Raw genomic sequence first — 22,477 nt, 5'->3', positions numbered from 1 at the left:
GAGGTAGGCAGTAGCTTGAAGGGTCTTGCCTAAGGACCCAGACTGGATTCGAACCCTGCCCTCTCGGGTGATATACCGATGCCTTGTCTATTGAGCTATCCAGCATATATATATATATATATATATATATATATATATATATATATATATATATATATATATATATATATATATATATATTACAAACCTAAGATGGTTTGTAATATTACATATATATATATATATATATATATATCAGGGTTTCCCCCAGAAAACTTGCTAAGCCCGGTCGTCTTTGGTCGCCACCATGTTTTTGTATTAAAAGATGTGAAGAAGACATACAAAAACTTTACAGCTCAGACACAGAGCCATGCTGGGCAGCATGTTGAGATGTAAATGCTGCACATAATTCTTTGTTCACAAAGATAAATCATTCTCACCGTTCGCTCAACCTCTTCAAGCGCAAATACATGTTATACCTGCAGCTGCACAAGCAGAGCCAAGGCGGTGGGGTTTAATCTTGACTCCTAGCTTGATGTAGGTGGGGCCACAGGGCTTATAATACACTGGGGGAAACCCTGGATATGTGTCTATACATCAATGACTCCAAGATTTCTGGACTTCTCACCCCGTCTCTATGGGAGCCCAGACACCCTACGGAGAAAACCCCTCCAGCATAACAAGGCAGTTCCCAGGAGGGGCAATCTCCAGTTCCCCCTCCAAGGACTTTGAAAACTGTGGGTAATCTGAACTGTTGTTTGGCGCGTAAGCACAAATAGTCAGAACCCGACCCAAACCCGTAGGTAGAGGGAGAGGCTATCCTCTTGGTGCCTGTACGTTGGGGTGAACAAGATGGGAGGCAACAAATATGCCCACTCCTGCCCAGCGCCTCTCACAAGGGGCAACTCCAGAGTGGGAGAACATCCAACCCCTTTCAAGGAGACCGGCTCCAGAACCAGAGCCATCCACTGCAGTGAGTCCCACTATTTCTACCCGGAACCTCGGCTCTCTTCGGGTTAAGCCCGGTCACCAGGCCCTCCCCAACGTGCCCCACCCCCAGGCCTGGCTCCAGGGTGGGACCTCATGTAGGGGTGGGTACAACCCCTGTTTCCAACGGTCGTATTCATCATAAGGGATCTTTGGGCTGCACTTGGTTCTGGTTCCTCACCTTGGACCTGTCTGCATTGGGTGGCCCAACCAGAGGCATGAAGCCCCGACAGCATAACTCCTAGGATCACTGGGACACTCAAACCCCCCCACCACGATAAGGTGGCAGCCCATGGAGGGGACGTGTAAATGTGTGCATGTATGTGTGTAAATATTAAGTAACCTATTAATTATGTAAGAAAGGGAGAAAATGAGAGAGAGAGGAAGAAAGTTGGTTTTTAACATGTGGTGGTAAGCATATTCTGACTTTTGGTCAGTTTGCAAGCTCCTCCACTTGTGAAGTGAAAAGTATTTTTTATTTTTTAAAAGGTTTTTAGGCTCTAATAAAGTTTTTTAGGCTGTTATTTAACAGGTTGAACTGGAAATTGGGAGGAGAGAGAAGGGAAAGACATGCAGCAGATTCCCCAGGACTGGGAATTAAACCCAGGTTGACAAACCAAACCTAGAAGTAACATCCTAAAAAAACCATAACTTGCAGTCTTATTGTAAAACTGGTTAAAAAATGACTGGATTAGGCATTTCTTAGCCCCTTTTTCTTCTCTTTTATACAAGCAGACAACACACAAGCTCAACAACACAAAAGCTTTATATTTATTACAAATAAATATAATTCATCTCAGAATTGATTTCTTCCTGTAATGGAAATGATTTCTGATTAAGTTCTCTAGTTCTAGTACTTTCATGGATTGTTCTTCTTTTTCTCTTTTCTACAGGTTTTCATGTTAAATTGCACTTTTTTGTTAAGTTTGTTATAATATCTTGAATCTGTATTTCTAAATAAAGACTAACAGAAAGATCACAGTAACTTTTATTTCTGATAAAACCTGTTTTTTTCTTATAACAAACAAACCAGATATAACAACTTTGGGCTCCTTCAGGGTCCGGAGTATTAAATTATGATTACAATTATCATCTAATATTATGTACAGATTTAATTCTAATCTTAATTTAACTCCTGGAACCTGATGAAGTCCAAACCTGTTAAATCAGCTTTTTTATGTTTGGTATAAAAAGAAACAGGATTTATCAAAGAAAGAAAAGTAAATGGCCTGAACTGATGTAGCGCCTTGCTAGTCATGTTGACCATTCAAAGGGCTTCACACTACAGTCACACTCACATTTACACCCACATGCAGGTCGGGGGGCAACTTGCCGCTAAGTGCCCCGCCCCGGGGCAGCTCAACATGTGGCTCAGGAAGCTGAAATCGAACTTACAACCTTCTGGTCACAAGACGACCACTCTACCACCGAGCCACAGCCGCCCTAAAAAAGCCACTGCATGATCCTTTTGCTAATCTTCTTTAAAACCCAGAATAACGAGCTACAATTCAGTGCAATTTAATATAAACAGTGAGTAGAAAAGGTCAACTAAGGGACAAACCATAAAAGCACAAGTACAGTGAAAATCAACAGAAATCATTAGTATTAAAAGAAGAAATTTTAATTCTTAAATCAATACGTTGCTATAAAAATTGAGCCGAGTTGCGGCACTGAGCCGTCGGCCACTAAACTTTACAAGTTTAACAATAATTCTGGACATGGTTGGAGTTCCTTAAACTCTTCTGGGGTCAATTTGCAGTGACCAACTGACCTGACCTACATGTTTTAGGAGATGTGGGGGGAACCGGAGCACCCGGAGAAAACCCACGCAAACACGGGGAGACCATGCAAACTCCACACAGATGGTCTCTGTGAAGACGCAGCGCTAACCGCTGCACCACCGTGCTGCCCACGTTTTTTCCAATTGGTTTGGGAAGGGATCTATTTTCTAGTTTGCCAATGGGGGAAAAATCTTTGCCTTTTTAAATTCCCTATTGACGGAGCGTGGCATGGCGCCCCGTTCACAGAGGCTACAACCTCCAAGAGTTCGATTCCTCGGTTCCTCTCTTGCATGTCTTTCTCTTTCTCTAAATATCTAAATCAAGAACATTAAACATGTTCTTGATCGTACTCACTCTTGCTTTTTCTTTGGCTTCTTTAATCGCAGAATGTTTCGTATTTGTTTCCAAAATGAAAATTTAGATTTCTTTTTTTTACCATCCTGCGTGGTTTTAGTATCTGGATTGTTTAAATCCTCCTGGATGGTTTCTCCAGCGATCTCGATCTCTGCCGGGGATTCCGGATCTGTGGAACAACCTGGTAAGTTTTCTCCTGGGAGTTCCTCCTCTGAACAAACCTCTTGATTTAAAACTTTAACCAGGTCCACTTGGTTCTGTGAATCTTCCTCCTGTTCTTGGGAAACTGCGATCTGTTTCTGTTGGAAATCTTCCTTCTCAGATCTCAGAGTGTCTTTAACTCTTTCCAAATCATTTTTCATACAACGTATCTCCTGATCGTATTGTTGTTTTAGTGCAGAGACTTCGGTTTCGTACCGACAGTTTAGCTGCAGGTACAAACCGTTTACCTTCTCTAACTCAGCCAGTGCACTCCTTTCTTTCTCCTGCAGGAATTGAATCTCTTTGGTTGTTTTTTCTTGCAGGACGGTGTTCTCAGCTCTCATCTTTTCAAGTAGCTCCATGTCCTCCTCTGATTTCTCCATGTTAGTTTTTCTCTCTTGAATTAATTGCAAATTTAGTCTTTCAACACGTTCTAGCAGAGCAGAGTAATTAATTTCATGGACCAGATTCTCTTTCTTTTCTCTAGACAGAGCTGTTTCCCCCTGTTGTATCATCTGCTGGAATGTTTCCACGTCTTGTTTTAGTCCAATAACTTCACTTTCATATTTGCAGTTCAGTTCATTGTATGAACTTTTGACGTGATTTAATTCTTCCTTCAAAAGTTTCTTGCTGTCCTGCAGATATTGAATCTCTTTGGTTGTTTTTTCTTGCAGGACGGTGTTCTCAGCCCTCATCTTTTCAAGTAGCTCCATGTCCTTCTTTGATTTCTCCACATTTATTTTTCTCTCTTGATTTAGCTGCAAATTTAGTCTTTCCACTCGTTCTAGCAGAGCAGAATAATTTATTTCATGGATCAGATTTTCTTTCTTTTCTTTAGAAAGAGCTGTTTCCTCCTGTTGTATCATCTTCTGGAATGTTTCCACGTCTTGTTTTAGTCCAATAACTTCACTTTCATATTTGCAGTTCAGTTCATTGTATGAACTTTTCATTTGATTTAATTCTTCCTGCAAATGTTTCTCGCTGTCTTGCAGGAATGAGATCTTTTGTGACATTTCTTGGAACATGTCGTCCTTCTCAGCTCTCCCATTCTCCAGAAGTCCTTGTTCCTCACTAAGCCGCTCTTCATCAAACGTTTGTGTCTCGGCCTCCTGCCTCACCAGAGCATCGTCTGCTTCGTACTTAGAGCGCAGCTCCTCGTAGGAAGTCTGCAGTCCGTCCAGTTCTTCTTGGAGGGCCTGACTTTTCACTTTCTCATCATGTATTTCAGCTTTAAGTGCTTCCTGGCTGAGGAGGTGGGCCACCTTTAAATCCACATATTCCTGTTGCAAGGGCTTCATCTTCATGTCTTTCACATCTTTGTAAGCCTTGGAAGCAGTGATCACAGCTTTAATGACTTCTGGATCACTGAACCTCTCTAGTCTCTCAAGTTCCCTCTTTGCGTCTTCGGCCTGGCTGATAAGCGTTTCTTTGATATCTGTCTGCCTTTGTAACTGGAGTTTCGTCTCTTCCAGCTCCTCCTTCAGGTGGGCCAGTCTTTGGTTGTCTTCAAACCTTCCGGCTCTCTCTATTTCTAGAAGGGAGTTCAATCTTTGGATTTCCCAGTGTAAGGCATTCGGCTGTGCAGGAGGGAACCTGCCTTCGGGGTTTTCCTGGACTCCCCTTCTCGCATGGGGTCCCATCATCCCACTGTGGTATCTCGGCGTATGATGAGACATTTTCTCCTAAATACAATCAGTAAAATAGTCGATTGGTAAACTACCTGAACGGTCGATCGGAAAGAGCTTTGAACGTCTGAACTGGTCAGTGATATTGCAAGCAATGAAAAATATGCAGAATTGTGTTACATACAATTCTGCAGTTGATGACATCACAGACTGCATGGCCAGTGACATCACAGAATCTTCCTTTGCTGGCGGTGTGACATCATTCCACCACCAAATATCTTCCTCTTTATTCTTGTTTACATTCAAAATAATCCAGGATTCACTTGTTTTTGTCCCAAATATATTTTTCCGATATTCGCACTAATAAATGATGTTAAATGTGATCTTTTATTAATTGCTCCATCAGTCATGGACTATAACTTGACATCAAGTCAGGCTGAAACAGCAGCCACTGGAACCCAAATGGTTTCGGCCAATTTTGAGAAAAAAATGTTGCTAAAATCAGAAAAAAATGTGGGGATCTGTTGATTTTTGTGTGAATTTTGCAGTTATTAAAACTGGAAGGGCCTATTGCTGTAATTTGGAGTCTAGAGGGCCACATAAAGAGCTATGGCGGGCCAGATTTGGCCCTCGGGCCTTGAGTTTGGCACATGTGCCATATATGATCATCTCATGTGAACTCTTTTCAGTATCTGTTTCTTGAGAAAGTTTTTTTATCTTTTTTTTATTTAATATATTTATTGTTTTCAACAAACTAACAAAACTGCAGGACAGTTATCAAAATACAATGATATCCGGATCATCGATCAGACCGCGATGACCAGTTGGCGTGACGCTGGCATTGGGATCTTCTATATTGTCATCATCAGTGAGAGTCCAAACAAGATTGCAGTTACAAATAAATTCCAGAATACGACTGTCCAACTGTCATTTATGTAACCAGAAAATAAACAACAAAAACAGTGATACCCCAACCCAACCCAGGTTATTAAGGATGGAAGATTGAACAGCAAATAGATAAATGGGGGAAACAGAAAGAAAAAAAAGGGGGGAAGGTTAATATGTACAACTAAAACAAGATAACTACATAAAATATGAGTGCATCAGGGTTTATTAAGTCACTTGTGTACCAACCGAGAGGCCAACCTACAGCCTTTCTGACAGGCAGGGAGGCAGCAGGGCCACAGAGCAGACGCTAGTCTGTCACTACCAGTGTCCAGTGGTATTACTCAAAAGTTCAAGGAATGGCCCCCACGTCCCAACATATCTGGGTACATTATTATTGAGAGATCAGCAACACCTGCACAGAGGAGCTCAGGAAGAAAATATGAGGACTAAACATTAAATCTGTGTCAACAACAAATCAGACCCAAAACTGTAAAAACAAAACAACTAATGTTTAACTCTGAACAAACAGCAGGCTAAATTCAACCAAAACTGAACTTTTCTGGATCGACTAGGCGCCAGACAGCAGAGAGATTCCTGCCTAAAAGAACTAAAGCACTCTGGCAGTGAAACCGGATCAAATAATCACAGGTACAACTCAGAACCATGTTCTGCTGGAACCACAACAGGAAGCAAACCCCTGGATTTATCCAGCAATCAGAGTCAGAGAAACCTAACAGAGATTAATGTTCAAAGATCTGAGTTAGCAAACCAAACTTCAGCTCCTCCTTGTCCAACACGGCACCAGAACGACACCAGAACGGCACCAGAACGACACCAGAACGGCACCAGAACACCAGAACGACACCAGAACGGCACCAGAACGACACCAGAACGGCACCAGAACGACACCAGAACGGCACCAGAACGGCACCAGAACGACACCAGAACGGCACCAGAACGACACCAGAACGGCACCAGAACGGCACCAGAACGACACCAGAACGGCACCAGAACGACACCAGAACGGCACCAGAACGGCACCAGAACGGCACCAGAACGGCACCAGAACGACCCTCCGACCCGCAAACATCAAGAAATCAACCAGACAGCAACATTATAACAGCAGCAGAAACTGGAAAGGCAGCAGGAGCATCATCATTGTTAACGATTTAAACATGAAAACAGCATTAGCATCATGCTAACCAGAGCAACGTAAGCATCAACTAAACCACAACGTTCAGAGCTGATTATCAGCAAAGAACAAATGTTAGTGGCTGATGAACAGAGGAAGTAAACAGCAGAAAAGAGCAAAGCAATATGGAAACTAAAAGTGATAAAACAGAAGCTGTGGCTGACGGCCAGCTGCAAAATCCTTGTTTTGTCAAACAAGATGGAGAATCCGGTCCAACGTTTCCTTTCCTGCTATGATCTCCATGATCACCAAAGTGATACAAAACTTTCTGTCATTTTCTATGATAGATCAAATATTTCCAGCCGCCAAAAGCATTGAGCTCAGCGATGCTGATTGTAATTTGTTAGGAATATTTCCGATATTCGCGCTAATATATGATGTTAAATGTGATCTTTTATTAATTGCTCCATCAGTCATGGACTATAACTTGACATCAAGTCAGGCTGAAACAGCAGCCACTGGAACCCAAATGGTTTTGGCCAATTTTGAGAAAAAAAATGTTGCTAAAATCAGAAAAAAATGTGGGGATCTGTTGATTTTTGTGTGAATTTTGCAGTTATTAAAACTGGAAGGGCCTATTGCTATAATTTGGGGTCTAGAGGGCCACATAAAGAGCTATGGCGGGCCAGATTTGGCCCTCGGGCCTTGAGTTTGGCACATGTGCCATATATGATAATCTCATGTGAACTCTTTTCAGTATCTGTTTCTTGAGAAAGTTAATGTTGCTTGTTTAGTCAAACATTTTATTTTCTTTTGCATAGTGGCAAAAGAGAGTGGGAAAGAAAATTTATAATAAATAGATGTAAAAACATGAAAAAGTAAAATTTAAAATCTATAATCTATAACTAGTGATTTCTAAAAAGAAATTCTACAACCACTAAAATCTGAGGCCTCCATTTTTGTTGACATTTAGTGAAGAAGGAGGTTGTGCTCAGTTTCTTCTTCAGAGGTTTTCGTGTCGTTTCCTTCAGTTGTTCTTGATGCAGCGCCCCCACAGGTGAGGAGGGGAACAGGTTTTTTAAACCACTGATCACATAAAAAAATATCAGTTTCTCTCATATCCTGATGTTTCTACCCTGAGTTGTTTCCTCACTTCCTAAATCAGCTTTTGGAAACATCCAGAGATCCCGTCTCTCCCTCCTCTGGGTGAAACATGGCGGTGGCAGCATCATGCTGTGGGACAGGAAGCTGCTCATGGATGGAGCTAACAACCTGCAGAGGGGCTGAGGCTGGGGTCAAAGGTCACTTTCCAGCAGGTCAACCACCCTGAACGTCCAGCCACAGAGATTTTGGGATGGCCTAGTCAAAGTCTGAATCAGCTGAGAATCTGTGGAAAGACCTTAAAGTGAGTCTGCTGAAGAGAACGGCCATCAGAACCATTAGAGGCTCTGCAGAGTTCTGACCCAGACGACTGAAACATGAACAGATTTCCATCAGTGAAGATCAGTTTGGACCACCAGGTTGTCCTTCCACTCACTTTTCCTCTGCTTGGTGTTGGTTAAACGCTCTGAGGCTGAACCTGACTGAGGATCAGCTGGTGTTCCTCTGATGGGGTCAGAGGTCAGAGGTCAGGGCTTTAAGGCAGCAGTTCTGATCGACCAATCACATTCCTGCTTTCAGGCTCCATTTGTTCATGAAGTTCAGAGAAATTCTGTTAGTTTGTCATAAAACTGACAAAAAGATTTAAAAAATCTATTTTGATTCATTTGATTCACAGAATATTAAACAAAATGCAAATGATTCATTTCTGTTCATTTGATACAAATCAAAATCTAAAAACATTAAAACAGCTGGCAGAACCTGAAGGCAGCAGGGAACCGGGCCGGCTGAGCAGAACCAGAACTGAAGCAGCCTGAGGAACGAACTGGGCCTGGGGGCGGAGCCAAGACATATGGGGCGGAGCCAAGACATCGGGGGCGGAGCCGCGGCCCCTATGATGCGGCGGGGTCGTCTGCGGTGACCTTCAACAGCCAGGACGACATGCAGAGCAGCAGCTGCCCTGCGGTTCTGGTCAGAACGCAGGACGGACCTGGAGACACGGAGACAGACCGTCGGCCGGATCCGATCGGAGTCCAGAACCAGACGGAACCATCGGCCGGACTCACCTGAGGACGTGTTGGACTCTGGAGAACCTGAAGTCGTAGGACAGCGATGACGTCTCCAGCAGCGTGGCTCTGACCGCCAGGCTGCACTGCAGGTCAGTGGGCTGCACCTTATAGAGGTCAAAGGTCAGCCTGAAGACGCCCCTCTTCCTCGGCAGAATCTGAAACAGACAGAAGATCGAAGACATTTCATTTGTGTATGGATGAGGCCAAAATCAATGTGTTCAAAGCTTATTGAACTTCCTGGTATTCAGATCCTTTATGGTGGAAATTTAAAATCCTGCAGAAGCTTCAGGCCGATTCTAACGACTCCCTGAGAAATCTGCTGCAGAAACAGGTTCAGCTGTGCAGTGAGACGGTTCAACATGTCAGGACGGAGCAGACACTCAGGAGAAACCGGATCAATACGTTTCTGTGTCGTTTGTGCAGCTAAATGAACAGATTTATTCATGTTTTCACATCGTTCTGTCAGTGGAAACATTGATATGCAAATCTGTAGAAAATTATTTATGTTGGTTCTTTTTTCTGTCTATCTGGAGTCTGTTCAATAAAGAAATCAATCAAATCAAAACCTGCTGCTGCCCCCTGCTGGAGGAACTGAAGAATGCAGCTGCTGAGACTCAAACTGGGATTCTCAGGTAGGGGTCAAAGGTCAGGGGTCATGGCTGTCAGCTGGAGAAGGATGGAGCGCTGCCTACAGGTCAGAGGTCAAAGCGACTGAAGCATGTCTGCAGTGATTCTGCTGTAGATCAGTGTTGTTCACAGTGAGGCCTGCAGTTCCTTAAGGAGCCACCAGAGGGCGCCAGGTCCCCGCTGCCTTCAGTGTTACAGTCTGTGTAGCCCTGCTCCAGCTGGCTGCTGGTCGCCTCTCTGTGGATCTTTTCCCTCCATGTTCCAGCGATCCGACCCGGCAGAACCAGAACCTTCAGTCCACTCTGTCCTGGAGGTTCCCCTCCATCAGCTGGAGGCGGCGGACCCCGACCCTTTCTGGGTCTCACTTTGCTCTGGAACCACGTCTGGCCCTCATCCAGCACCATCAGCGGGGCGCCACTGGGCAGCGCCTGGAAGAACTCCTCCGAGTCCACCACGGTCCCGTCCTCCTCCAGAACCAGAGTCAGGACGCTGCAGCAGGACAGCGTGAAGACCGCGGCCGCCTGGACACCAAGAGGACAAACCGGTGAGTCCGAGCGTCTCCAGGCGGGACGGAGCCGCCGCCGACCGTCACCTGCTCCAGCAGCTGGGGAAGCGGAGCCGTCAGCAGACTGCGGCGCCACCGCCGGCCGACGGTGCAGACCCGATGGCGGCGAGGCCCAGAGGACGGCAGGACGCGGCGGGACACGGCGGGACACAGCAGTGTGGACGGTGGACACGGACCTGATGGGGAGGAGGTCAGCAGAAACAACAAACATCATCCAGACCACAGGAAGTCCTACAGACTGAAACCAGAACAGAAGCCAACTTTTCTCTTCAGGACGTTGATGAAGCAGCAAACTGAGAGCAGATTAAAGCTGAGATTAGACAGGATGTGATGAAGGGATTATTTCCTCTAAAGTCTCTTTGTTCAGCGTTTCCTGAGCTACAAACAGCTAAATGTAACAGTCCTGAATGATTGGACGGAATAAAAGACTGAAATGAGCCAAAGGTCAAGAAGTCCTGCAGCTTCCAGAACAAAAGCAGGTTAAAGTCTGAACCTCCATCAGAATCTAGTTTTTCTATCTGAGACGTTTGACAGGAAGAAGCTTCAAAGCTGATCTGCTTCATTAAACATATTTTAATAAAACACTTTAGGAATATTTCTAATTATTGCCCCATTCTTGCCTTCCTGACTGTTTTTCTAAGTGCTGTAAAGTATTCACACCCCAGCAGATTTAAAGGGACCAACTCGGTTCTTCAGACCAACCCAACCAGAGTCCAAGTTTCTGGTTGGTTCCTCCAGAGTTCTGATAGAAACTTTCAACCCAAACAGCTGGTCGGAACCGCAGATCCGGTCCAAGCTGCGCATGTCCGCCCTGACCCCCCCTCACCACCATTAAAGGAGAATCAGGTCAAAATGCAATCAGGGAAACTGAGCAGCTAAAGTCTGAACGTGATCTTAATAACAGCGACTGATCCTGTTTTCAACCACAAACTTTCATGAGTTTTACTGACTTTTAGAGACAAACCAACAGGAAGTTGGTCAGAATTATGAAGTGGAAAGAAAACATTTATTTTCTGAATCATTTGAATTAAAGTGTCAAAACTTTGATCTACAGACTTTATGAAACATCTGCAGCTCAGACAGGATGGATGGAGAACATCTGGGAACATCAGTTCTCAGTCAGGATTAGCTCTGGCCTTTGACTAGGACACTCCACCATATTAACCTGGTTTGATGTGAACGTGTCCAACTCCAGGCCTCCAGTTCTTCCATCCTGCAGCTTTTAAACTCGTCTCTTCACCCAACTGCAGCTGAAGAGGTGAATAAAGTCCAGCTGGGATTTAATCTGAGTCTGACTGCAGATGAGGATTAAACTCAGATTATTATTCCAGAAACTGGGTTGAGTTGTTTAAACTTCCTGGATGGATCAGGAGGTCCTGCCGACGTCTCAACCAATAAGAGTCAGGAGGTTGATGCTGGTTGCCATGGAAACGGCGCCTCCTGCTGGAGGAAACCTCTAACTGGACTCCGCTCCACGTCTCTAAGCAGATTATTAGGAACCAGCTGGGATTCTTTTGGGTCTCGCTAAATAAAACCTTTTATTTTGAAATGTCAGAATGACTAAAGCTTGACCTTTGACCTGCAGGGACAGAAACATTTAGTGAACAACAAAGTTCAGGGTTTTAACAGGAAAGTTTGTTGTTTGATAGAACAGGAATCAGGAACACTCAGCTCCATGTGACCTGGTTCTGGTCCAGTTCAGATCCGGTTCTGACCTAGATCTGATCCAGTTCTGGTCTGGTTCTGACCCATTCTGATCCAGTTCTGGTCTGGTTCTGGTCCAGTTCCAGCAGTCAGTTGCTCTCTGAACTGATTCCCATCATGTCTGTGTGTTTGGCTCTCTGGACCGGGATTAAAGGAGGAACATGAACCTAAAGACAAACTGATCAGATGTTCTGATGATCCGAGTTCATTTCCACACATGAACCCGTCCAGTTGACCCGGAATTCTGGACTCAGACTGGTTCCGTCTAGCTCTGGGGCATTTAGTCCAGCTTTGGGGCAGTTAGTCCAGCTAAAAACTGTTGAACTGAAATTTATTTCATATTTATGGATGAAAATGAATCAGAAAAAAAAATCTACTTTAAGTTTGATCAAAACTCCATGAAGACACAAAACTGATCTGAGTTTGAATTTGATCTTTATTGATACAAAGAGACAAACAATATCAGACACTAAAAACAGGATGAAAATCATTCAGGTCAAAGGTCATCATGATCCAATCAGAGTCTCTTTAGACTCAAACTGCTGCAGCTTCTGAGGATCAGCAGGAAACAGAAACGATTCAATACAGAGATCAGATCCTGCAGAGAGAAGAAAGATGCAGAGATCAGATCAGTGAGTTTCCAGACTCTCTCCAGCAGCAGTCAGTGATGCAGCACATCCAGTAGAAAGAGCAGCAGGGCCTTCAGTCCTGTTCAGAGAGCTTTACTGGGAACGCTGGATATTTGCTTGATGCTAACTGGTTAAGTTCAATATGCTGACAGCAACTGGAATGACTGCAAACATTTACTTACTGAACATCCTTTACAAAATGCTTCAGCTGCTGAACATCAGAATCTTTCAGGTTGTTTTCTCTCAGGTCCAGTTCAGTCAGATGTGAGGGGTTAAAGGTCAGAGCTGAGGCCAGAGAAGAACAGCTGATCTTTGACAAACTGCAGAACCTCAATCTGAATAAAGAATAAAAGATGTGAGCTGAAGCCAACAGGATGCAGGTTAACCAGTCCAACAGAACCAGTTAAAGAGTCTCATGAATATTAATGCCAACATGCTGCTGCTTCAATAAAGACCTGCTGACTTCAGCTCTTAAACTCTGTCAGCTCCACCAGCAGCTCCATCAATACAAACTCAGCTTCTGCAGCAAATCATCCAAGTTTCACACAAAACCAACAATCAGGAGGAAAAACCAACTAATGGAGATTAATGCAGAGAAATTCAACTATTTCATTATTCATCAGTCATAAAGACATGAAGTCATGGAGAATATTTAATGTCAAAGTGACTTTAGGAGCTGAACCAGAACCAGAACCAGAACCTGGTACTGGGTCATGATGAGTTGGAAGATTTTAGTGTTGAAGCATCAATCATTGATTATAGATTTGTTCCTGTCAGATTCTAGAAGCTGAAATTCACTTTTCTAGACTGGGCTGAATGACCTTTGACCTTCTCCACATGAGGGGGATTTCCAGTCCGAATGCCGTCTGGTTCTGACCTCAGATCAGCCGGTCCAACTCAGAGACTAAATGAATCTCTGGCTCCAAGTCCAGGAACAAACTCAGGAAAATGTTTCTTACAGCAGAAGATATGAACTTTGATTTTCAGATAAATTCTATCAAATTATTCACAGAATAGAAACTGAACTGTTACAAAGTCAATCTGTAGAAAATGGAGAAAAACTGATTTCATGAAGGTTTGAAAGTGGAGCTGAACTGGCTGCAGTTTTCTGGTCCAACATGTTAAAAATCCTGAGCTGCTGATTCTGCCTGGCAACACTAGGATCACTACTGTTGACCATAAACATGCAGACACAACCTCCAGGGTCGGCCTGTCAGGCAAACCTGTCACTGCTAAAGAGGACAGTGGCTGATATTTAGACCTTTGCTGAGGAAGAGAAGATCAGTGGATAAGATCAGCTTCACATGGAAATATCAGCCCAGAAATGATCTCCCACAATTCAGGAAATCTTGGCCGACTTATCTGAGCTCCTCCACTTTAAAGAGATTCAAACATTAAACTGACATCAGTATTTTAACTGATTCCATCTTCCCGTCTATCAGCAGTTTTCCTCATTTCTAAAAAACACAGAAGCTTTAATTTGACCAAAGCAGAGAGGAGTAACAGTCTGTACCATGAAGACCCTCAGAGTGGATCAGTAGAATATCAGCCAGACGTCTGCAGGCTAGTGGCAAGAAAACTTTCACATCACAAACATCAGCAATAAACTAAAACATGGTGACTTACTGTAATCGTTGTAGTTTACATTCTGGATTCTGTAGGAAACCACAGAGCTCCTTCACTCCAGAATCTTTCAGGTCGTTATTGCTCAGGTCCAGTTCAGTCAGATGTGAGGGGTTAAAGGTCAGAGCTGAGGCCAGAGAAGAACAGCTGATCTCTGACAAACTGCAGCTCTCCAATCTGAATAAAGAATAAAAGATGTGAGCTGAAGCCAACAGGATGCAGGTTAGTGGCAAGAAAACTTTCACATCACAAACATCAGCAATAAACTAAAACATGGTGACTTACTGTAATCGTTTTAGTTTACATTCTGGATTCTGTAGGAAACCACAGAGCTCCTTCACTCCAGAATCTTTCATGTCATTGTCGCTCAGGTCAAGTTCAGTCAGATGTGAGGGGTTAAAGGTCAGAGCTGAGGCCAGAGAAGAACAGCTGATCTCTGACAAACTGCAGTTCCTCAATCTGAATAAAGAATAAAAGATGTGAGCTGAAGCCAACAGGATGCAGGGTAACCAGTCCAACAGAACCAGTTAAAGAGCCTCATGAATATTAATGCCAACATGCTGCTGCTTCAATAAAGACCTGCTGACTTCAGCTCTTAAACTCTGTCAGCTCCACCAGCAGCTCCATCAATACAAACTCAGCTTCTGCAGCAAATCATCCAAGTTTCACACAAAACCAACAATCAGGAGGAAAAAACAACTAATGGAGATTAATGCAGAGAAACTAAACTATTTCATTATTCATCAGCCATAAAGACATGAAGTCATGGAGAATATTTAATGTCAAAGTGACTTTAGGAGCTGAACCAGAACCAGAACCAGAACCAGAACCTGGTACTGGGTCATGATGAGTTGGAGGATTTTAGTGTTGAAGCATCACTCATTGATTATAGATTTGTTCCTGTCAGATTCTAGAAGCTGAAATTAAATTTCCGAGACTGGGCTGAATGACCTTTGACCTTCTCCACATGAGGGGGATTTCCAGTCCGAATGCCATCTGGTTCTGACCTCAGATCAGCCGGTCCAATTCAGAGACTAAATGAATCTCTGGCTCCAAGTCCAGGAACAAACTCAGGAAAATGTTTCTTACAGCAGAAGATATGAATTTGATTTTCAGATGAATTCTATCAAATTATTCACAGAATAGAAACTGAACTGTTACAAAGTCAATCTGTAGAAAATGGAGAAAAACTGATTTCAAGAAGGTTTGAAAGTGGAGCTGAACTGGCTGCAGTTTTCTGCTCCAACATGTGAAAAAACCTGACCTGCTGATTCTGCCTGTTTGTCTGAAATGCTGCAAAACAATAAAATCGTAAAATAAAACAATACAATCATAAAATAAACCAATAAAATCATTGAGCTGCTAACAGCAGGGAAACTATTGCTAACTATCAACATGGAGGCCTGACCTGGTGGGTCTGTCAGTCAAACTCACTGCAGAGCAAAGAGGACAGAGGATGATTTCTAGAGCTTTGCTGAGGAGAAGATCAGCTGCATATGGAATATCAGTCCATCAACGATCTCACAAAATGAAGGAATCAGGGCTGATTTATCATTAGAAAGAGATTAAAACATTAAACTGACATCAGTGTTTTAATTTATTCTATCTTTCTCTTTAGTAGCAGGTTTTCATATCATTATTAATAAAACAAAAACACAGAAGCTTTAATTTGACCAAACCAAAAAAGAAGAAAGCAGACTTTACCATGAAGACCCTCAGAGTGGATCAGTAGAATATCAGCCAGACGTCTGCAGGATAGTGGCAAGAAAACTTTCACATCACAAACATCAGCAATAAACTAAAACATGGTGACTTACTGTAATTGTTGTAGTTTACATTCTGTATTCTGTAGGAAACCACAGAGCTCCTTCACTCCAAAATCTTCCAGGTCGTTCCTGCTCAGGTTCAGTTCAGTCAGATGTGAGGGGTTAAAGGTCAGAGCTGAGGCCAGAGAAGAACAGCTGATCTCTGACAAACTGCATTCCTCTAATCTGAATAAAGAATAAAAGATGTGAGCTCAAGCCAACAGGATGCAGGTTAACCAGTCCAACAGAACCAGTTAAAGAGTCTCATGAATATTAATGCCAACATGCTGCTGCTTCAATAAAGACCTGCTGACTTCAGCTCTTAAACTCTGTCAGCTCCACCAGCAGCTCCATCAATACAAACTCAGCTTCTGCAGCAAATCATCCAAGTTTCACACAAAACCAACAATCAGGAGGAAAAACCAACTAATGGAGATTAATGCAGAGAAATTCAACTATTTCATTATTCATCAGCCATAAAGACATGAAGTCATGGAGAATATTTAATGTCAAAGTGACTTTAGGAGCTGAACCAGAACTAGAACCTGGTAATTGGTCATGATGAGTTGGAGGATTTTAGTTTTGAAGCATCAATCATTGATTATAGATTTGTTCCTGTCAGATTCTAGAAGCTGAAATTCACTTTTCTAGACTGGGCTGAATGACCTTTGACCTTCTCCACATGAGGGGGATTTCCAGTCCGAATGCCGTCTGGTTCTGACCTCAGATCAGCCGGTCCAACTCAGAGACTAAATGAATCTCTGGCTCCAAGTCCAGGAACAAACTCAGGAAAATGTTTCTTACAGCAGAAGATATGAACTTTGATTTTTAGATGAATTTTATTGTGGAAAATAAAATATTCACAGTGTGTTTACTTTTATTAGAAGTTTATTTAGTATTAATCTTACAATGTTTAATCATGTTTATTATATCTTACTCAACTTACAGAGTTATTGACAGGACAAACTGGGATGTTTTTGAACATCAGGACCTGGAGGTTTTTACAGACAGTGTACTGTGCTATATCAAGAACTGTATTGACACTGTAGCTGTGGATAAACGCATCAGGGTCTTCCCAAACCAGAAACCCTGGATGACTCAGGAGGTCCAGCGACTGCTAAAGACCAGGAATACCACCTTCAGGTCTGGGGACAGGACCGTCTACAGTACAGCCTGAGCTAACTTGAAGAGCGGCATCAGAATGGCTAAGTCTGACTACAGGAGGAGGATAGAGGGCTACCTTGACAGCAACAACAGCAGGCAGGTGTGGCAGGGAATCCAGCATCTCACCAACTACAGGACCAACTTCGCAGCTGCGGAAGGCGACGCCACGCTGTCAGAGGAGCTGAACCTCTTCTTTGCCCGCTTTGAGGTGAAGCCAACAGAGGCAGAAACACCACACCAAGCGACCCACAACACCACACCCCTTGTTGTAGAGGAGCACGAGGTGAGGCGCACACTGCGGGCTGTCAACCCAAGGAAGGCTGCTGGACCTGATGGCGTCCTTGGACGTGTCCTGAAAGACTGCGCCGATCAGCTGGCTGGAGTCTTCACCAGGATCTTCAACCAGTCCCTAGCCCTGTCTACAGTCCCATCCTGCCTGAAATCTTCCACCATAGTCCCCATACCCAAGAAACCTCACATCTCCTGCCTCAACGACTACCGGCCAGTGGCACTAACCCCTGTGGTGACGAAGTGTTTTGAAAAACTGGTCCGGGGTCACAGCACTTATCCCTCCTGGCTTTGACCACCACCAGTTCGCCTAGAGAGCCAACAGACCCACAGAGGACGCTGTGATCACGGTCCTCCATGCTGCTCTGTCACATCTGGAGCAGCAGGGGAGCTATGTGCGGATGCTCTTTGTAGACTACAGCTCTGCTTTTAATACCATCCTCCCTCACAGACTGGTGGACAAATTGGGGGACCTGGGCCTCCCTCACTCCACCTGCATGTGGATTCTGAGCTTCCTGACCAACCGACAGCAGAGAGTTAGGGTGGGAAAACATACATCCACTGCCCTCAGCCTTAGTACTGGCTCTCCACAGGGCTGTGTGCTGAGCCCCCTGCTCTATTGTCTGTACACATATGGCTGCACCTCTGCCCACCACAGCAACACCATCATCAAGTTTGCTGATGACACCACAGTGGTGGGGCTCATCTCAGGAGGCGACGAGTCCACCTACAGGGGGGAGGTGGAGCGGCTATTGCAGTGGTGCAGGGAGAACAATCTGCTCCTCAACAACTCATAGACAAAAGAACTCATAATAGATTACAGGAGGAATAAAACGGACATTACACCACTAACCATTGGGGGAAAATGTGTGGAGAGGGTAGCTGATTTCCGTTTCCTGGGGGTCCACATTGAGCAGGGCCTCACATGGAACATGAACACCTTCGAGCTGATAAAAAAGGCCCAGCAAAGACTGAACTTCCTGAGGGTTCTCAGGACGAACAACATTAAGGAGAAGCAGCTGGTGTCCTTCTACAAGTGCTCCATAGAGAGCATACTGACTTACTGTATCTGCGTATGGTATAACAGCAGCACTACGGCTCAAAGGAAAGCTCTCCAAAGGGTTGTGAATACAGCCCAAAAAATCATTGGCTGCCCTCTCCCCTCACTGGAGGACCTGCACACCGACCACTGTCTAAGAAAAGCACAACACATCACAAAGGACACTTCTCACCCCGGACCTTCTCTGTTCACACTGCTGCCTTCAGGCAGAAGATACAGAGCAACCAGAACCAGAACCAACCGTCTCAGAGACATTTTCTACCCGATAGCAATAAGAAAACTAAATGCAATCAAAAACAACCATTAATCATCATGATTGATATATGTGAGAATGTGGCTGTTCTTATTTTTCTTTTTTTGCCAGTTGTTTGTTGATTCTTGCGTTGTGTGTGAATTGTGAGAGTTATTTTGTGCATGTGCACCGACTGATGGCACACTTTGAATTTCGTTGTCCTTGTGACAATGACAATAAAGATTTATCTTATCTTACTTATTTTATCTTATCTTATCTTATCGCTCCTCTTTTGGCCTTAACAGTTTGCCTTAATGCGTCAGAAGCCTAGCAACAGGTGATAAGTAAATAATTACAACAAATAGTTATCATACCTCGTGGGGTGACAGACCAGACTCGATGGCTGGGTGATTATTATTAGAATGTTCCTCCTGAGACTGGTTTTTAACTGAAGGCTTCATTTTTCTCTGTATGTGTTAATCTGATAAGCTTCCTGGGAAGGTTGGTGACACGCTGTCTGTGTGTGAAGGGCAGTACGAAGTATATAGAGAAGTGCTTCCCCTGTCTATTTAGAGCTCTTCTCAACAGTTCTCCATCTGTTTAGATGAAATAAAGCTGTGTTTTGTTCTCTCGTTAACAAGGTTCGGACTTTGTTAATTTTCTCGCAGAATAGAAACTGAACTGTTACAAAGTCAATCTGTAGAAAATGTAGAAAAACTGATTTCATGAAGGTTTGAAAGTGGAGCTGAACTGGCTGCAGTTTTCTGGTCCAACATGTGAAAAATCCTGACCTGCTGATTCTGACTGTAATGCTGCAAAACAATAAAATCGTAAAATAAAACAATACAATGATAAAATAAAACAATAAAATCATAGAGCTGCTAACAGCAGGGAAACTATTGCTAACTATCAACATGGAGGCCTGACCTGGTGGGTCTGTCAGTCAAACTCACTGCAGAGCAAAGAGGACAGAGGATGATTTCTAGAGCTTTGCTGAGGAGAAGATCAGCTTCATATGGAATATCAGTCCATCAACGATCTCACAAAATGAAGGAATCAGGGCTGATTTATCATTAGAAAGAGATTAAAACATTAAACTGACATCAGTGTTTTAATTTATTCTATCTTCCTCTTTAGCAGCAGGTTTTCATATCATTATTAATAAAACAAAAACAGAAGCTTTAATTTGACCAAACCATAGAAGAAGAAAGCAGACTTTACCATGAAGACCCTCAGAGTGGATCAGTAGAATATCAGCCAGACGTCTGCAGGTTAGTGGCAAGAAAACTTTCACATCACAAACATCAGCAATAAACTAAAACATGGTGACTTACTGTAATCGTTGTATTCTGCATTCAGGATTATGTAGGAAACCACAGAGCTCCTTCACTCCAAAATCTTTTAGGTAGTTGTTCCAGCTCAGGTCCAGTTCAGTCAGATGTGAGGGGTTAAAGTTCAGAGCTGAGACCAGAGAAGAACAGCTGATCGCTGACAAGCTGCAGTTCTTCAATCTGAATAAAGAATAAAAGATGTGAGCTGAAGCCAACAGGATGCAGGTTAAAACTGAAATATGAACAAATTAATAACAAAAGTGTAGAAAATTAATTTCACTGAATGTAAAAGTCCCAGAAACATGATGAACTGATGTTTAATATTTGATCCAGTAAAACTGGTTTCTAGAGTCCAAACCAGCAGAACCAGGACATGTTATTATGACGTGTTGTTAGAATATTTCAGTCGGGCCTTCAGTGGTTCTGGTCGGGAATTAAAATGGACTTTAAGAACCAAAATGTGACATTAGGGCTGTTAATGAATGCTGCAGTGATTTAATGGAAACAGCTCATTTCCCCTGTGACCTTTAACCTTCTATTGAGTGGAACTGAGTGATTTATCTGAAGGATCAACAGCTGCAATAATTACACTTCACTCAAACATAAACACATGAACACATGAGTGGAAACAGAACTGTTTCTACCTGTTATATTGTTACACAGGATGCTGCATCACAACCGATCTGATATCAATGCTGTTACCATAGCAACAAGAAATCATTCATTTACAAAACAAAAGATTTTAGAAATTATAATCTGACATTTTGAGAGCAGATTGTTTTTAAAGAAAACAGAATAAATGTGAAGATAAATAAATATTAAAGTATCAATGAAAGATTTTATAGGATAAATAGAGAAAACAAACCTCAGACTCTTTACTTTACTGACTGAACTCTCCAGGATCTCAAACACATGATTCAGTTCAGAGTCTGTAATGATTCCCTCTATGTTGATCTGACTTATTTCCAGTTCACTCAGATGTTGGTTGGACTTCAGAGCTGAAGCCACAACTTCACATTCAGCCTCTGTGAGTTTACAGCCACCAAGTCTGTGATTAGAGAAGACATAAAGTCAGTTCTAATTAAACCAGATAATCTATATAAACACATATGATAACATTGATATTATCTGATGAACATCTGGTCTTCACATCAATTTACTGAGTTTGATCATTTCATAACTAACATCATGGTTCTGGTTCAGCTTCATGTTCTCAGAACAACTGAAGGTTTTAGCGGCAGCAAACCTCCCTGTTTCTTCATGCTGAGCTCTGACTGCTGCAGCAACAATCTGGATCAGAAGCTCTTCATCACATGACTTTAAAACATGATTCTCATTGGAAGATGAAGGAACGGATGAAATCAGTGGAGCTGATATCCTAACAGACCCAACATGGTGGAGCGGATGGTGATGATCAGAAAATAGTTTCTATTCATCCATTTTCTAGACAAACTTCAGCTTCTAGGATCCTGGCTCCTCTCTGTCTCCAGCAGCCAAAGGCTGAGAGGCAGGAGAAACTCTGGACAGGAGGACAATTCATCTGACCAATCAATAATTTTATTAAATATTAAAACCCTCTGCAGTAAAACAGCAGAACTCAGTAAATATCTTCAGGTGTCCATGTTAGGATCTGACTGTCTGCTGAATGTAAATGTAATCAAAGTATTTTCATCTGGATCCAACATCCAGATGAACTCCTGACACTAAACAGTCACCAAGCTCTCCTTCCTGAGGAAATCAAGAGCTTCAGCTGCAGCCAGATGTTAAAGATCTTCTATCAGTCTGTGAAGGAAAGTTCAGTTTCCTTCACAGACTGCCCCCACCACCTTACTATAGATATGAAATATAGATCATGATGGAAAGAACCAGATGGTCATGAATGAATCCAACAGCTCTGCTAAAAGCAGCCTGATGCTTCCAGCAGAGCTGTCCTCCTCTCTCCCCATCAGATGATCCACTGTGGCTCCCCACATGAAGCAGCACTTTTCATGGTGAACCAGTGAAATGAAATCGATGAAATCCTGGGTGTAACTTTAGCTTTTTCATTCCACGTCATGTACCTCGGAATACTTCCTGAGGGACTCAGTAATGGGGAAGCATACTTGCTGAAGATATTATTGATTGCAAGCAAGAAAGCGATTACTAAATGTTGGCTCCAACCTAGAAGCTTCTTGTGCATATTATAAACATGATCTACAATATGGAAATGTTGACTTTTACAATACGGCTCAAGAAGGAGAAAGGAGAGAATCTTTGGGAAAAATGGGATTATTTTATTACCAAAGGTGTGTAACAGATAATGTTCGTGACTCCACATCACTCGGACAGACACCT

The 22,477-nt window shown here is 43.1% G+C and overlaps 3 protein-coding genes and 1 long non-coding RNA gene across 29 annotated transcripts in view; 2 read left to right on the top strand and 2 right to left on the bottom strand.

Annotated features, from left to right (window-relative positions):
• The window catches only part of LOC116712074 (NACHT, LRR and PYD domains-containing protein 3-like), a 1,065,068-nt gene that overhangs the window by 850,401 nt on the left and 192,190 nt on the right, over positions 1–22,477 (top strand). The gene's annotated exons all lie outside the window — the stretch shown is intronic.
• Positions 6,293–22,417, top strand: LOC116712202 (uncharacterized). The gene is made up of 3 exons (XR_004337472.1): positions 6,293–6,304; positions 8,542–8,544; positions 22,308–22,417. It is a non-coding gene; the product is annotated as an uncharacterized LOC116712202 (long non-coding RNA).
• LOC116712168 (uncharacterized) overlaps positions 9,545–22,477 on the bottom strand; it is an 88,595-nt gene continuing 75,662 nt past the window's right edge. Inside the window, exon 2 of the mRNA XM_032552064.1 lies at positions 9,545–12,320. Coding sequence (XP_032407955.1) covers positions 9,859–10,521 — 663 coding nt within the window. The 5' untranslated portion in view covers positions 10,522–12,320 and the 3' untranslated portion in view covers positions 9,545–9,858. The remainder of the gene's footprint in view (positions 12,321–22,477) is intronic.
• The window catches only part of LOC116712080 (NACHT, LRR and PYD domains-containing protein 3-like), a 612,764-nt gene continuing 602,716 nt past the window's right edge, over positions 12,430–22,477 (bottom strand). For all 26 annotated transcript variants that reach the window (XM_032551858.1, XM_032551872.1, XM_032551859.1 and 23 more), the window contains 6 exons: positions 20,147–20,323; positions 16,081–16,254; positions 14,549–14,722; positions 14,267–14,440; positions 12,823–12,975; positions 12,430–12,609 (listed from right to left, as the gene is read on the bottom strand). In XM_032551858.1, coding sequence (XP_032407749.1) covers positions 12,603–12,609; positions 12,823–12,975; positions 14,267–14,440; positions 14,549–14,722; positions 16,081–16,254; positions 20,147–20,323 — 859 coding nt within the window. In that variant the 3' untranslated portion in view covers positions 12,430–12,602. The remainder of the gene's footprint in view (positions 12,610–12,822; positions 12,976–14,266; positions 14,441–14,548; positions 14,723–16,080; positions 16,255–20,146; positions 20,324–22,477) is intronic.

This window comes from Xiphophorus hellerii, chromosome 21, assembly GCF_003331165.1.
Source record: "Xiphophorus hellerii strain 12219 chromosome 21, Xiphophorus_hellerii-4.1, whole genome shotgun sequence".
In the NCBI taxonomy this organism is placed as follows: domain Eukaryota; kingdom Metazoa; phylum Chordata; class Actinopteri; order Cyprinodontiformes; family Poeciliidae; genus Xiphophorus; species Xiphophorus hellerii.
This window is presented reverse-complemented; position numbering and strand designations above follow the sequence as displayed.